General features: G+C 40.3%; 1 protein-coding gene across 1 annotated transcript in view; it reads left to right on the top strand.

Moving 5' to 3' along the window:
* Nucleotides 1–15,074, top strand: part of LOC134350429 (exportin-5) — a 119,581-nt gene that overhangs the window by 84,363 nt on the left and 20,144 nt on the right. The window contains exons 24-29 of the mRNA XM_063055615.1: nucleotides 669–766; nucleotides 3,651–3,697; nucleotides 5,169–5,266; nucleotides 5,958–6,011; nucleotides 10,643–10,728; nucleotides 10,944–11,051. Of these exons, the coding sequence (XP_062911685.1) occupies nucleotides 669–766; nucleotides 3,651–3,697; nucleotides 5,169–5,266; nucleotides 5,958–6,011; nucleotides 10,643–10,728; nucleotides 10,944–11,051 (491 nt within the window). The remainder of the gene's footprint in view (nucleotides 1–668; nucleotides 767–3,650; nucleotides 3,698–5,168; nucleotides 5,267–5,957; nucleotides 6,012–10,642; nucleotides 10,729–10,943; nucleotides 11,052–15,074) is intronic.

The following is a 15,074-nucleotide window of genomic DNA, read 5'->3' as shown; positions in this document are numbered from 1 at the left end:
TTAAAAATGTACAAATAAAATAGATGCCTGAAATCTAAAGCAAAAACTGAAAATGGTGTGGGAAGAGAAACAAAATTAATGTTTCAGGATGTTCCTGAAACGTTAACTGTTTTATTTCTAATTCAGGATTTTAGTCACCCATTTGAATTTGTTATTGGAAAGATAGGTTTTTTTTTATATTAAGACACTACCTTTAATGTTTAGCAGTTTTGTACATTATTCAAGAAGGACATTTTGAGAGTAATTTTTAGATTGCTTAATGTTTTAATTGGAAGCATATTAATAGTTATTCAGAGTTTACTAATAAAAAAAAATCATAATTGCTTATTTAAAAATGTAATAAAGGCCCATATAAAACTTGACTGCTGCATTTCCCTCACTTGACATTTGGTTAGATTTGATGTGAAATTCATGTGGAAATAATTGTAATTAACTGAGGTGAAGATGTGATGCAAAACTTTGTCGTTTTCTGAGGGATTTTGCATGGTAGCATGGGGCTATATAGCTAGATCTCTACAGCAAGATCTCTTGTGTAGTTTTTCAAAGATATACATTTAACAGGATGAAGGGAGATGAGGCAGAAATATTTCTTGCTGTTATCTGTCTGTTGTGAAATGTTAGGAAGAAAATGCCAATTAAATACAAGGTAATACTTAACTTGTGCATACGTGTCTTTGTGAAGCCTTTGGTCCAGTCCTGCCCACCTGAACACTATGAAGCCGTGCTGTGCCCAATTCTTGGACCCCTATTCTCCTACTTACTGCAGGTAATTATATTTAAAAGAGAGAGGTCTGAAGGGTTTTTGTTCTGCTATTGTGAAACTATATTGCAATTCTCCAAACTTCAGCGGTTTCTGGGTTTCTTAGTTCTATGTATCCTCAATATTTGAATATTCTGTGGGCTTTTTCTGACGCTAGTCAGGGAAGTTTATGCACGTTGGGCCAGATTTTCCTAATGAGTGCAAAACTGCAGTCCACAAGTCAGTGTGTTCTGGAACACCACTCACCATGGGTAATAGAGTAGTTTCTAATTTTACTGAGCTGGTGGTGAGGAGAATTTATTGTATATGATGCCTCGGGTTTGAGATCCAGAAGGTAAGTGAAGGTAACTGTGTTTATGTTCCGTTTCTCTTAAACTCACTTTTCAAAGTAAATTGTTATTTTTGCTTTCTTGTAAATGTCTGTTTATCAAAGATAATTAAGAGAAGGTAGAAGAGGCCCTCTGACAGCATAAGCTTTTAGAAGGCACTCAGTTATAGTCATATTCATGCAAAGATACATCAAGCACTTTTTTTTTTGTTAATCCCAGCTCATTTCACAATTTTCCACTCAGTTCCCATCCCAGATGCACTCACCTACACACTAGGGTCAGTTTACATTGGCCATTTAACTTCCCCATCTACACATCTTTGGCTCGTGGGAGGAAACTGGAACACCTGGTTAAAACATTAAGGTCACAGGGAGAACGTGCAGACTTCACAAAGACAGCAGTGGAGGTTAAGGGCTGTGAGGCAGCAGCTCCACTAACTGCACCACTGTGGTGCAACTCGATTGCACGCTTGTCAATGGCTGGACTCCTGGTTTGCACTGCATTGAGTCAAATTACTGCTCATGGACCACACTGACTTGTGAAATGCCTTTGCAACTTTGGGCATCCTGCAGGAGGCAAAAGCAAGGGTAACACCTGAGTTTAGGACTATTTGGATCAATGTTTTTTATAATATATATAATATATACAATATATATTAATGACTTAGACCAGGGAATTAAATGCAGCATCTCCAAGTTTGCGGATGACACGAAGCTGGGTGGCAGTGTTAGCTGTGAGGAGGATGCTAAGAGAATGCAGGGCGACTTAGATACGTTAGGAGAGTGGGCAAATTCATGGCAGATGCAATTTAATGTGGATAAATGTGAGGTTATCCACTTTGATGGCAAAAACAGGAAAACATTATTATCTGAATGGTGGCCGATTAGGAAAAGGGGAGGTGCAACGAGACTTGGGTGTCATTGTACACCAGTCATTGAAAGTGGGCATGCAGGTATAGCAGGCGGTGAAAAAGGCGAATGGTATGCTGGCATTCATAGCAAGAAGATTCGAGTACAGGAACAGGGAGGTACTACTGCAGTTGTACAAGGCCTTGGTGAGACCACACCTGGAGTATTGTGTGCAGTTTTGGTCCCGTAATCTGAGGAAAGACATTCTTGCCATAGAGGGAGTACAAAGAAGGTTCACCAGATTGATTCCTGGGATGGCAGGACTTTCATATGATGAAAGACTGGATCGACTAGGCTTGTACTCTCTGGAATTTAGAAGATTGAGGGGGGATCTGATTGAAACGTATAAAATTCTAAAGGGATTGGGCAGGCTAGATGTAGGAAGATTGTTCCCGATGTTGGGGAAGTCCAGAACGAAGGGTCACAGTTTAAGGATAAAGGGGAAGCCTTTTAGGACCAAGATGAGGAAAAACTTCTTCACACAGAGAGTGGTGAATCTGTGGAATTCTCTGCCAAAGGAAACAGTTGAGGCCAGTTCATTGGCTATATTTAAGAGGGAGTTAGATATGGCCCTTGTGGCTAAAGGGATCAGGGGGTATGGAGAGAAGGCAGGTACAGGGTTCTGAGTTGGATGATCAGCCATGATTGTACTGAATGGCGGTGCAGGCTCAAAGGGCTGAATGGCCTTCTCCTGCACCTATTTTCTATGTTTCTAATCTGATTAAATCAAAGGTGTTGTGGGAGAGTGAATCGGAGAATACTTTAGAATGCTATGTAATGGACATTTCTGATAAACTGAACAGATCTTAATATGAATTGCTGGATGAAAAGCATCAATCCAAGACAGCTGGTGTTAGTCCTTGGCTGAATAAGACTTGCAGAAGAGTTGTTGATACTGTTTTAATCCACCCACGTGCCCCAATTATATTGTTAATATGGCCATTGTTTACAGACTAGCTGCTTGACTGCAGGAAGGTATTGCCTTGTAAGATTGGTTATGTGTGTGTAGACTGGATTAGTTTAGGACAGTGGAAAATGGGAGTGCTGAGTTTGTGTGTGGCAGGCCCCATTTGAGTAAATCTAGCCCTTGAGTTTGATGATAGAAAAAAGCTATTGTTTTGAAAGTAACAGCTGGCTACAAATTCTATAAATGCAGCTGGGCTTGCTAGACCATCTTTTTGTGAGGCTGTCTTAACACAAAACTGTAATACACAAGTCCAAAGTGTGGTTTGTGATGGAGTAGGCAACGAATGGTGAATGCTTCCTTCAGCACTTCTGTAATAGAAAGGCTAGAAGGATACCCGAGAAAGTAGGGGCAGGTGATGAGGGCCAAATAGGTGGCAAGGAAGGGTAATATAGGAAGCTTGGGTCTTGAGTTGGTCAGCAGTTAGGAAATGCGTGGGCATTAGATATTGATGGTGTGGTTTTTTTGTTGGCCGGATATCAGGAGTTCGGGCAAGTGTATATTTGGATGTGATCAAGAGGCTCGGGTACATTTGTACAAAGGAGAAACTAGGGCTTGAAGGTGAAAGAAATCTTGGGACTTGTTAAATCTGGGATTCCCTTTCTTCTGCTCTCCATTTAAACCTGTTCATAATTTGTGTTTGACTTGCCATGGATCTGTACATTATTCAACATTATTGTTTTTTCCAGAGACTGAGTGGCAAATGGATTGTCATCAACCAAAGAGGCTTATTGGAGTAAGTAAATGTAAAGATCCAAAACTATGATGATCATTGTCCAGGAATTTGTTAAATATTAGTTAGTAAATGTTGAAATATTATGCAGGTGTGTTTTCCCTGATGCAATAATTTTGATTTATGTTGTGATTATGGTAATTTCACTTTTTAAAGATAGAGAAATCAGGACTGACTGGGGTTTAGTTTTCAATGAAATTGTGTATTAAGATTTGTGTTCATGATCATAGATGTCCAGTTTCTATCATGACCTTGAATCCTTTTGGCAAGCTATAAACTGTTGCTGAGCTGCTAATTTATGCAGTTCTTTTAGTAAGTATTTCACCTGTTTTTGCGACTGGCCTCAGTTGTATCTCCTTGGCCTCATTGGCTTTGTCTCCTTTTTGATTTCTGCTTCAACAACAATTGAGAAGCTTGACTGTTCTAAGAAAATTTACTTGATCAGCATTCCATTTACCATGCTAAATATTCACATTATCCATCATTGGTGCACTATGGGTGCTATGGCTATACTGGCAAAATGCACTATGGTTCCCTGCCTTGGCTACCTTTTCAATATAGATAGGAATGTACTTGGAAATACTGCCTACTTATTTAATCCCCTCCTCCAAGTTATGTACAAAAGTAACTGGGGAATATAATGGAGAAACCACAAATATTATCTAAATCCTGGAGTTCCTGTCCATCATTGTTTCTATTTCCTGAGGAGACTGAGATCCTTTAACATCTGTCGGACGATGCTGAGGGTGTTCTACGAGTCTGTGGTGGCCAGTGCAATCATGTTTGCTGTTGTGTGCTGGGGCAGCAGGCTGAGGGTAGCAGACACCAACAGAATCAACAAGCTCATTCGTAAGGCCAGTGATGTTGTGGGGATGGAACTGGACTCTCTGACAGTGGTGTCTGAAAAGAGGATGGTGTCCAAGTTGCATGCCATCTTGGACAATGTCTCCCATCCACTACATAATGTACTGGTTGGGCACAGGAGTACATTCAGCCAGAGACTCATTCCACTGAGATGCAGCATAGAGCGTTATAGGAAGTCATTCCTGCCTGTGACCATCAACTTTACAACTCCTCCCTTGGAGGGTCAGACATCCTGAGCCAATAGGCTCGTCCTGGACTTACTTCCTGGCATAATTAACATATTACTATTTAACTATTTATGGTTTTATTACTATTTAATTATTTATGGTGCAACTGTAACGAAAACCAATTTCCCCCGGGATCAATAAAGTATGACTATGACTATCATTATAGTGGAAGCACTTCCATTTGAAAGAATGTAGAAGTTTTTTTAAAAAATGACTGTTAGCTACCATCTTGAGGCCAGTGAATATTTGGCATTTCAAATGCTGTGACAGATCATGCAAACCCTCATTTTGAAAATTAATTTTAAAAATTAGTTTGCTATAAAACCAATTAATGTTCCTTCTGGCAGAGACGGCTAAGATTTTTGCTGTTTTTCTTTATTAAGGGCTGAAAGTGGTGGTCCTGAGGAGAATCCAGAGTCCCAAGAAATGCTGGATGAACAGTTAACACGTCTTCTCACTCGTGAATCCATTGATCTAATGAGTAAGGAGCTTACTTCCTTGCACAAAGAAAGAAAAGCTATATGGAGAAATTTTCTGATGGATTTAATAAAAAATATTATCTTGTCAAAGTGGACTTTCTTTTCATCAAAGTAAAAAGGTTAATTTGAACTCCAAAGAAACAGTATCAATAGCTATTAGGTGCTGAGCAGTGTGGCAAAATCCAAAAGTAAATTTAGTGATTTGAAAAAAATCTACTTTGTACTTAAAAGGAGCCAGGAATTGCTTTGAACTTCGAACTTTTAAGTTTAGACCATATCCAAGAGGAGATGACAACTTTATTGATTAAAATCCTGTTTTGTTAGATTTAGTTTTCACTCTTATGGTTCCTTGATTAAGCACCATTCTGTTCTCCGCCACCCATCTAGCTGTATTCATTTTGTCCACTTTGTCACACTATTACTTAGTAAATGCAAAGTCACTGAACTGGAGGACAGGAATCAATGAACTTGTCCATTTTGTTAGTTTTGTTTACAACAGGAATCAATGAACTTGTCCATTTAGTTAAATACTTTTGTTTATAGTCGGAATCAATGAACTTGTCCATTTTAGTTAATTATTTTTGTTTATAATACCATGTATGTGATCCTACCTAGCTCTCCACTGTCTAGAGCTCTGCAATTTTGTAGTAAATGTAGCATAAAAGCTGGATTTGAATATGTTTTTTTTTCCAGCTGTATGCTGTTGTGTTAAGAAAGGCCCAGAGTCCATGGCAGGGGATATGGATGGTGAGTGGCCAAGACTTGATTTTCATACATTAATATAATGTTTAGCTTTATCTCAAGTTTGTGGAAATAGTTTTGAAATTTTGTTTAGGTTAGTAATAACAGTAGTCTGTAATGAAATTTTGCCTGACCATATATGTGTGCTTTTGAGCAAGTGTACCATTCCAGGCTAACAATGCATGGCTTGGAGAAGAAAACCCAATGGTCAAGATAAATTATTTGCCTTTCAAATTACAGCCACTTTAATAGACTATAAAGCAAAATTATTCATAAACTACTTGTATTGACAGTAAATTGCTGATTATCGTCCTGCAGTACAAATCTATAATTTATTTTGGACAAATATTCTGTGTAAATGGTGCAAAAAAGTCAGAAACAAAAAAGTGAACAGTATTTCCACATGGTGCCAAGAAGCACTATGCTAAGATTGGTGTGGGAGAAGTGGGTTTGCATCTGTGTGTGTGACATTGTTCACTATTGGGATAGGAGGGTGCTGTTCAGATTGGGCTGGCTGCACCTGAACAATGCTGAACCATAAGATAGGAGCAGAAATAGGCCATTTGGCCCATCGAGTCTGCTCCGCCATTCAGTCATGGGCAGATCCAATTCTTCCAGTCATCCCCACTCCCCTGCCTTCTTCCCATACCCTTCGATGCCCTGGCTAATCAAGAACCAGGGTGTATCTCTGCCTTAAATACACCCAATGACTTGGCCTCCACAGCCTCTCGTGGCAACAAATTTCACAGATTTACCACGCTCTGACTAAAGTAATTTCTCCACATCTCTGTCCTAAATGGATGTCCTTCAATCCTGAAGTCGTGCCCTCTTGACCTAGACTCCCCTACCATGGGAAATACCTTTGCCGTATCTAATCTGTTCAGGCCTTTTACTATTCGGAATGTTTCCATGAGGTCCCCCCTCAATTTCCGGAATTTCAGGGAATAAAGCCCAAGAGCTGCCAGATGTTCTTCATACGGTAGCCCTTTCATTCCTGGAATCATTCTCGTGAATCTTCTCTGAACCCTCTCCACTGTCAGTATATCCTTTCTAAAAGAGCCCAAAACTGCATACAATACTCCAAGTATGGTCTCATGAGTGCCTTATAGAGCCTCAACATCACATCCCTGCTCTTGTATTCTATACCTCTAGAAATGAATGCCAACATTGCATTCGCCTTCCTCACCACCGACTCAACCTGGAGGTTAACCTTTAAGGTATCCTGCACAAGGACTCCCAAGTCCCTTTGCATCTCTGCATTTTGAATTATCTCTCCATCTAAATAATAGTCTGCCCGTTTATTTCTTCCACCAAAGTGCATGACCATACACTTTCCAACATTGTATTTCATTTGCCACTTCTTTGCCCATTCCCCTAAACTATCAGTCTGTCTGCAGGCTCTCTGTTTCCTCAACACGACCTGCTCCTCCACCTAGGACCAGGGTTCTGGTGAATCGCATAACTAGGGTTGTGGATAGAGTTCTTAAAAATAGTAGGAGTTGGGTTCAGCAGCATGGAAAAGTATGGATGGAGTAAAAGGGAAAGAGAGCACAGGAGAGGTTACAGGATTCTTTGGAATAAAGAATAAGACTAAGTTTAGAAAGGGATAAGAATTTAGCTTCAGGCAACATGAAGACAAAATTGAAAAGTGTGAAAAGTACAGGACGGTGTTGTATTTAAGTGCATGTAGTATTCAGAATATGGTAGATGATCTTGTAGCATTACAGATTGAAAGAAGGTCACAGATGGGAGCATAATATCCAAGGATGCACATCGTACTGCGGGGAGGGGCAGCTTTTCTGGTTTAAAAAAAATGAAATCAAATCATTAGATAGAAGTGACAAAGGAAAATGCAGAATTCTTGTGGGTAAAGTTAATAAACTGCAAGCATTTAAAAAAAAAAGTTATGGAGTTTGTATGCAGGCCTCCAAAACAGTAGCCAGGATGTGAGAACAGATTACAATGAGATACAAAAGGCATGTAAAAAGAGCAATGTTACGATAGGCAAGGGGGAATTTCAAATGCAGGTAGATTGGCAAGGTTGATGGATCCCAAGAGAAGGAATTTGTAGGATGCCTATAACATGACTTTTTAGTGCATCTTGTGGTTGAGCCCATGAGGTAAAAGGAAATTCTGGACTGGGTGTTGTGTAATGAATCAGATTTGATTAGGTTAAGGAACCCTTAGGAGGCAATGATCATATATGATAGAATACACTGTGGTTTGAGAGAGAAAAGTTAAAATCGGATATGTGAGTATTGCAGTTGAGTAAATGTAATTAGAGGCATGACAGAGTGAGTTAGCCAAAGTTGATTGGAAGGGGGCACTAGCAGGGATAATGGTCGAGCAGTAATGGATGGAGTTTCTAGGGTAATTTGGAAGATGTGGGATCGGTTTATCCTAGGGAAGCAGCAGCATTCTAAAGGGAGGATGAGGCAACCATGGCCAACAAGGGAAATCAAAAACAGCATAAAAGCAACCAAGGACATATAATATAGCAAAAACTAGTGGGAAGCTAAAGAATTAGGAAGCTTTTAAAAAACCAACAGAAGGCAACTTAAAAAAGCAATAAGGAGAGAAAAATTTCGGAATGAGAATCAGGTTTATTATCACCGGCATGTGTTGTGAAACTTGTTAACTTGGTTCAATACAATACATAATATAGAAGGAAAAAAAAATAATAATAATAAATAAGTCAATTACAGTATACATATATTGAATAGATTAAAAATCATGGAAAAAAACAAATAATATATATTGAAAAAGTGAGGTAGTGCCCAAGGGTTCAATGCCCATTTAGGAATCGGATGGCAGAGGGGAAGAAGCTGTTCCTGAATCGCTGAGTGTGTGCCTTCAGGCTTCTGTACCTCCTACCTGATTACCTCACTCCTAACACTAAATAAAAAAGGGCATGCCCTGGGTGCTGGAGGTCTTTAATAATGGACGTTGCCTTTCTGAGATACTGCTCCTTGAAGATGTCCTGGGTACTTTGTAGGCTAGTACCCAAGATGGAGTTGACTAAACTTACAACCCTCTGCAGCTTCTTTCGGTCCTGTGCAGTATTCTCTCTTTCCACCCCCCCACCCCCCAATTCCAGACAGTGATGCAGCCTGTCAGAATGCTCTCCATGGTACACCTATAGAAGTTTTTGAGTGTATTTGTTGACATAACAAATCTCTTCAAACTCCTAATGAAGTATAGCCCTGTCCTGCCTTTTTTTTAACTGCATCGATATGTTGAAATATGAAGGTAAGCTAGCCAATAATTGAATTGACTTTATTTGTTTCCTTCACATACATGAGGAGTAAAAATTTTTATCTTGAGTCTCTGTCTGAATGTGCAATGTGTAACATATAGTAATTTGTAATAAAGAGTGTGTACAACAGAACAGTCAATGTAGCTTAGAAATATAATTGTGTCAGTATGAATTAATCAGTCTGATGGCTTGGTGGAAGAAGCTGTCCCGGAGTCTGTTGTTCCTGACTTTAATGCTGCGGTATCGTTTCTCGAATGGTAGCAGCTGGAACAGTTTGTGGTTGGGGTGACTCGGGTCCCCAGTGATCCCTTTTACCTGTCGCTGTAAATGTTCTGAATAGTGGGAAGTTCATATCCACAGATGTGCTGGATCAAACTAATCCGTAGTTAGGTTGTACAGACCCTGCCATTTTATAGGAGATGGGTAAGAAATCTACATTTTCATAAACCTATTCCTACAACTGGGTTATTATTGGAGAAGCCAAAACCAGATATTGTGCCATACAAGTTTTATTTAAATATACAAATGATACCATACTATTAAGGGGCATGGGTGTGATTTAAGGATTCTTCTGTGTTCTTTCAGCACACCAGAACAAGATGTAAACTGTTGCAAAAATGCAGCTATGTTTGGATTTTTTTTTTCAAAACTTGGCTTAATTTTTCCATTTCAAAACTATAACCACTACTTTGGACTTATTAACATGTTTTGCTTTGTGACTGAAACAATTGACTGTTTTATTTTAAAACTATATGCTTTAAATCATGGTGACCCTCCTGCTGCCTTATGTGCTGGCATGGAAATTCTCCAATTTTCATTAGCCAAGTAGAAAGCTTGGGCCCACTTGTCTGTTCTGTCCAAATTACTTCAGCCAGTTCTAGACTAAAGACTTGATGCTATTATTTTTCCAAGGATTGGCTCAAGTTTGCAAATTTTTTTCCCTATATATTTCTTGCAAGATTAGTGATAGACTGACATCAAATTATATTGTTCTCAGAGCTCTTCTTTGGAATACGATGACAACAGATTTTTCGATGACTTGCATTCAGAAACAAAATTCCTAGTACTTCCGTTGATGCTGTCATTGCTGAATATAAATATCCTAAAAACAAAAACAGAAGATGCTATAAATCTGAAGTAGCAAATGCTGGGAATGTGCCTGGACAGGCAGCGTTTATGGAGAGAAACACAAGTAAAGTCATTGTTCAATTTGATGTCCTTTTGTAGTTGAATAATACCAAAATCTATAAAACTTCAGTTGTATTTAGTACAATGTTATAACTTCATGTACTAGGGGATACTGCCTGTTCCTGATTCTGTACAGCAGTATTGAATTTACTGCGAATAGTTGATGCTGTATGAAATGTGGTCTTTACAATAGATGATGAAATGATGAACACAAATGACACTCCACATGTTGGATCTGAAGAACTTACTGATCTTGGAAAATGTCTGCTCAAGTCTGAGGTAAAATTTGCATTTTACTGGTTTAAGCAAAATATTGGTTAAGTGTGTTTTAAGGAAAGGGATAGGCATTTTAGCCTTGAGCAATATTCCACTTGATTTTTCTGGAAATAATATTTTCATGTGACTTCATTTAGAGCAGATTGGACTTTTGCTGAATCAATTGGTTTTTAAGTGTGATGTCAGTCGTTATAATTGTTTTTCTTATTTTGATTTAGGAAATCTGTAAAGCATTGTTGGCAACTGCTTACAGTGCCGTGACTTGGAATGACACTATAACGTGCCAACGAGCAACTCTGCAGCTTTGCTGGCCATTGATGAAACAGGTAAGTATCAGGCTTCTGAATTTGGTCGGTCACAATGAGAGTTGAGTTTCACAGAACTTTTCTAGTGGCTAAGAGTTATACAGCCTTCTTATAAATTCTGCATTGTAGTATTTTGAATTTAATGCTCTTCATAGCTTTTGCAGTCCTGTTTCTGCGGTTTTGCTTTCTTTCTAACAGATGATCAGTGTAATTATTAGTAAATGCTTGTTATACGCGAGGGATATGTTCCTCGAGGTTGACGCATTATGTGAAATCGCATAATGTGAATAATTATTTAAATGGAGAAAATAGGGATGCGTTCCAGGGGGCTTCCTAAATATGTTTTATCTGTAATTTATTCACATTTTCATACCAATACGACACAAAAGCAGTACTACAAGACAACATTTGTATTATATTTAATCAATTTAATGTAATATTCAATGTAATAAATCATAGAAAGTTAACATCCTTTGGTGTACAGTACTCACCAACAGTGGCAGGTGTGTTCGCTCCGGGAGATAAGTGGTTGTTGTGGTGTCAGGTCGCTTTACATGTATAAGGTGGATGGTTGTGGTCGTCGGGATCATATCAAGCACAGCAAGGGGTGAAGGAAGACTCTCAGAACTCTTAGAACTGCTGGCAGCAGAAGATTACAGCAATTTGAATAAAGTGGTGAGGGTTCTTTGCTTGGCAGCATTTTGTTTTTCAGCATAAATTTGCTTGTAGGGAAGAAGGGTTGACGGCAGGGAACGACTGAAATGCTGACTCCATTCTAAACTTGGGTCCATGTCCATCGCCACTTGTGCCAAGTGTTCCGACTTCCTCAATTCCCTCACTGTTGGTAAACTCCTGGGATTTTCAAAATCATCTGTTGCTTGCAGCATCTGAGAGATAGTTCACCATTAAAAAAAAATATGTATGCCTCGAACGTGGATCACGCCGGTCGAGTGGTTGAAATAGCGACGTTGTGTTAGGCAGCAGGAAACGCACTGTTATGTTAGGATGAATGCTGTCCAAATGTTTAGGATGGGTTAGTGCATTGTCAAGCAACAAAAGAACTTTAAAGGCAAGATTCTGCTCCCGGCAGTAGCGTCCCAGAGCTGTGTTACCTTCAGCTGATGCCGCGCTGTTTATAATTTCCAACTTTTTTTCAAGTGTTAAAGCGGTTCTCTGCCGCTCGGCTGACGGCCCAGGATATGACATCGGACGCTTAAGAGGCATAGTTAAATACTTCAAGCACAAAATCACTGCACCGTAGGTAAAGCCAACAAAAGTTTAAGATCGCGCATCCACACCTTGCCAAAACCAATGCGAGAGTGGCAGGAGAGAGATTGTGAGGCGCGCACGTGACTTGTATTGGCGGGAAAGCAGTGCTTCTCATTCCACCAGAGAGACTGTGAAGCGTGCACACGTGACTTGTATTGGCGGGAGGGCAGTGCTCCTCGCATAACTTTGAATTTTGGATGCATATAACAAGACATTGGTAGAAATAAGTTCCTTGCATAACTGTGAATCCGCATAGTCTGAAGACGCATATAACGAGGATAGGGTATATAGCATTTTTTCCCACTTCATTTGGCTAATCTACTGTATAACTCCATGACACTCTTGGAAATGGGACCCGCTCAAGTAAATGACTTGGTTAGCAGGGCTCAGTTGGCCCGAAGGGCTTGTTTCTGTACTGTCTAACTCTTAACTGATGATACAAATAACATAATGTTAACCAGCAATGCATCAGAGATGCACCAAGCTGGGTAGTGTATTTGTGTAGATTGATATAGTAAATTGTTTGGAATTAATGCTTAAAACAAAATATATTTTGTGAATCTAACTATTTTTGATTGAAAACGGATTTAGTACTTTCCGGGCACGTGAACTCTTCTTGGGCTTCCAGCTCAGTCCAGGTGGTGATTTTAATTGACGTTTTGATGACAAGTTCTGCCATCTTAATCAGGGATGACTTGAGTAGTCTTGAGTAAACAATAGATGGAAAAAGTGCTAAAACTATAGCACTTAGCTATAGTTTTAGCATGCTTTCTATATATTAATGGATAAATTACAAACTTCTGTTGAAATTGAATATTTCTGGCATCGTTTCTAGTTGAGATTTCAGCATCTAGCATTTCTTTTTACAGTAAATCATTTATTTTTCTTGTTTCTTGACAAGCAGTGCATTTTCAAAATGTTGCAGAAATTACTGGTTATATTTAGTGTTTATTACAACCGCTAGTATCACCTATATAGTGATCTGATGTCACTTAATTTTTTAATTTTGTGTCTACCAACATTGAGAAAACTAAAGATTTCAAAGTCTGTCTTGTAACATATTCAAATGAACATGAAATTCATTTAATAATAAGGTTAGGATTAGTGCGGAGGGAGTGGAGAGCAGAGCGTTCCGAAGGAGTGAGGTTGGAATGGGAACAAGGTGCGGTAAAGTCGAGACGGTTGATGTCCCGTCGGCAGTTAGCGATAAAGAGATCCAGAGCAGGCAGAAGACCAGAGCGGGGTGTCCATGAAGAAGAGGACAAGGTGATAAGGTCTGGAATCCAAAAAGAAGCGTAGAGCTTTGAGACCTTCCTGATGGGGGATGGAAGTATATAAGGACTGGACATCCATGGTGAAAATAAAGCGGTGGGGGCCAGGGAACTTAAAATCATCGAAAAGTTTAAGAGCGTGAGAAGTCACGAACATAGGTTGGAAGGGATTGAACAAGGGGTGATAAAACAGTGTCGAGGTGTGCAGAAATGAGTTCGAAATTTTGTCCTGAACCATATTCCCTGCTGATATCCACAACCTGCGCATTTTTTCCAGATGCAGAGGGTTGAACAAGCTGAACTTGATGCAGCTCAGGGGTAGATCAGGTTCTGAGTGACTGGCGTTGGGTGACAGTTTTTTTAGATTAACAACACACATCAAAGTTGCTGGTGAACGCAGCAGGCCAAGCAGTATCTGTAGGAAGAGGTGCAGTCAACGTTTCAGGCCGAGACCTTTCGTCAGGACTAACTTTACCATCCCCTCCGACCTTCAACTGTCGGAGGCAGAACGCTCTGTTCTCAGTAAGGGCCTCACCTTTGTCCCCCTTCGCCCACACCTCAGCGGGTTCCGTGTTCGCCACGATGCGGAACTTTTCTTCCGCCGTCTCCGTCTCCGAGCCTACTTCTTCGGCAAGGACTCTTCCACCCCCACCGATGACCCCTTCTCCCGTCTTCAACCCTCCTCTTCTTCATGGACACCCCGCTCTGGTCTTCTGCCTGCTCTGGATCTCTTTATCGCTAACTGCCGACAGGACATCAACTGTCTCGACTTTACCGCACCTTGTTCCCATTCCAACCTCACTCCTTCGGAACGCTCCGCTCTCCACTCCCTCCGCACTAATCCTAACCTTATTATTAAACCCGCCGATAAGGGGGGTGCTGTTGTAGTCTGGCGTACTGACCTCTACCTTGCCGAGGCACAGCGACAACTCGCGGATACCTCCTCTTATTTACCCCTCGATCGTGACCCCACTAAGGAGCACCAGGCCATTGTCTCCCACACCATCACCGACTTTATCCGCTCAGGGGATCTCCCATCCACTGCTACCAACCTTATAGTTCCCATACCCCGCACTTCCTGTTTCTACCTCCTACCCAAGATCCACAAACCTGCCTGTCCTGGCCGACCTATTGTCTCAGCTTGCTCCTGCCCCACCGAACTCATTTCTGCACACCTCGACACTGTTTTATCGGAGACTTCCGGTAGCGCTCATGGAGTGAAGTCGCGTTCTTGACTCGCTCCATTACCTCTGAGTTTTTTTTCTCTATGGTCAGCTATACTTTAATTAACCATTAAGGCATCAATTTTTACAATACTTTGAATTAAACTGAATTCTCTGACAATTGGATGATACTTAGATCTGCTATGTCTAAGAACGGGAAAAACGGCAAGGATGGTAAACCTCCGGTTAAACCGAAAGCTACGGATCTCCCCCCGACTGAATCACCGGTGACTTTGAAAGCGATATCGGAGTTAATTCAGAGGGAAATTTCAACCTCTGTT

Source organism: Mobula hypostoma, chromosome 8, assembly GCF_963921235.1.
Source record: "Mobula hypostoma chromosome 8, sMobHyp1.1, whole genome shotgun sequence".
In the NCBI taxonomy this organism is placed as follows: Eukaryota; Metazoa; Chordata; class Chondrichthyes; order Myliobatiformes; family Myliobatidae; genus Mobula; species Mobula hypostoma.
Note: the sequence above shows the minus strand (reverse complement) of the source record. Positions and strands in the feature narration are given on the sequence as shown.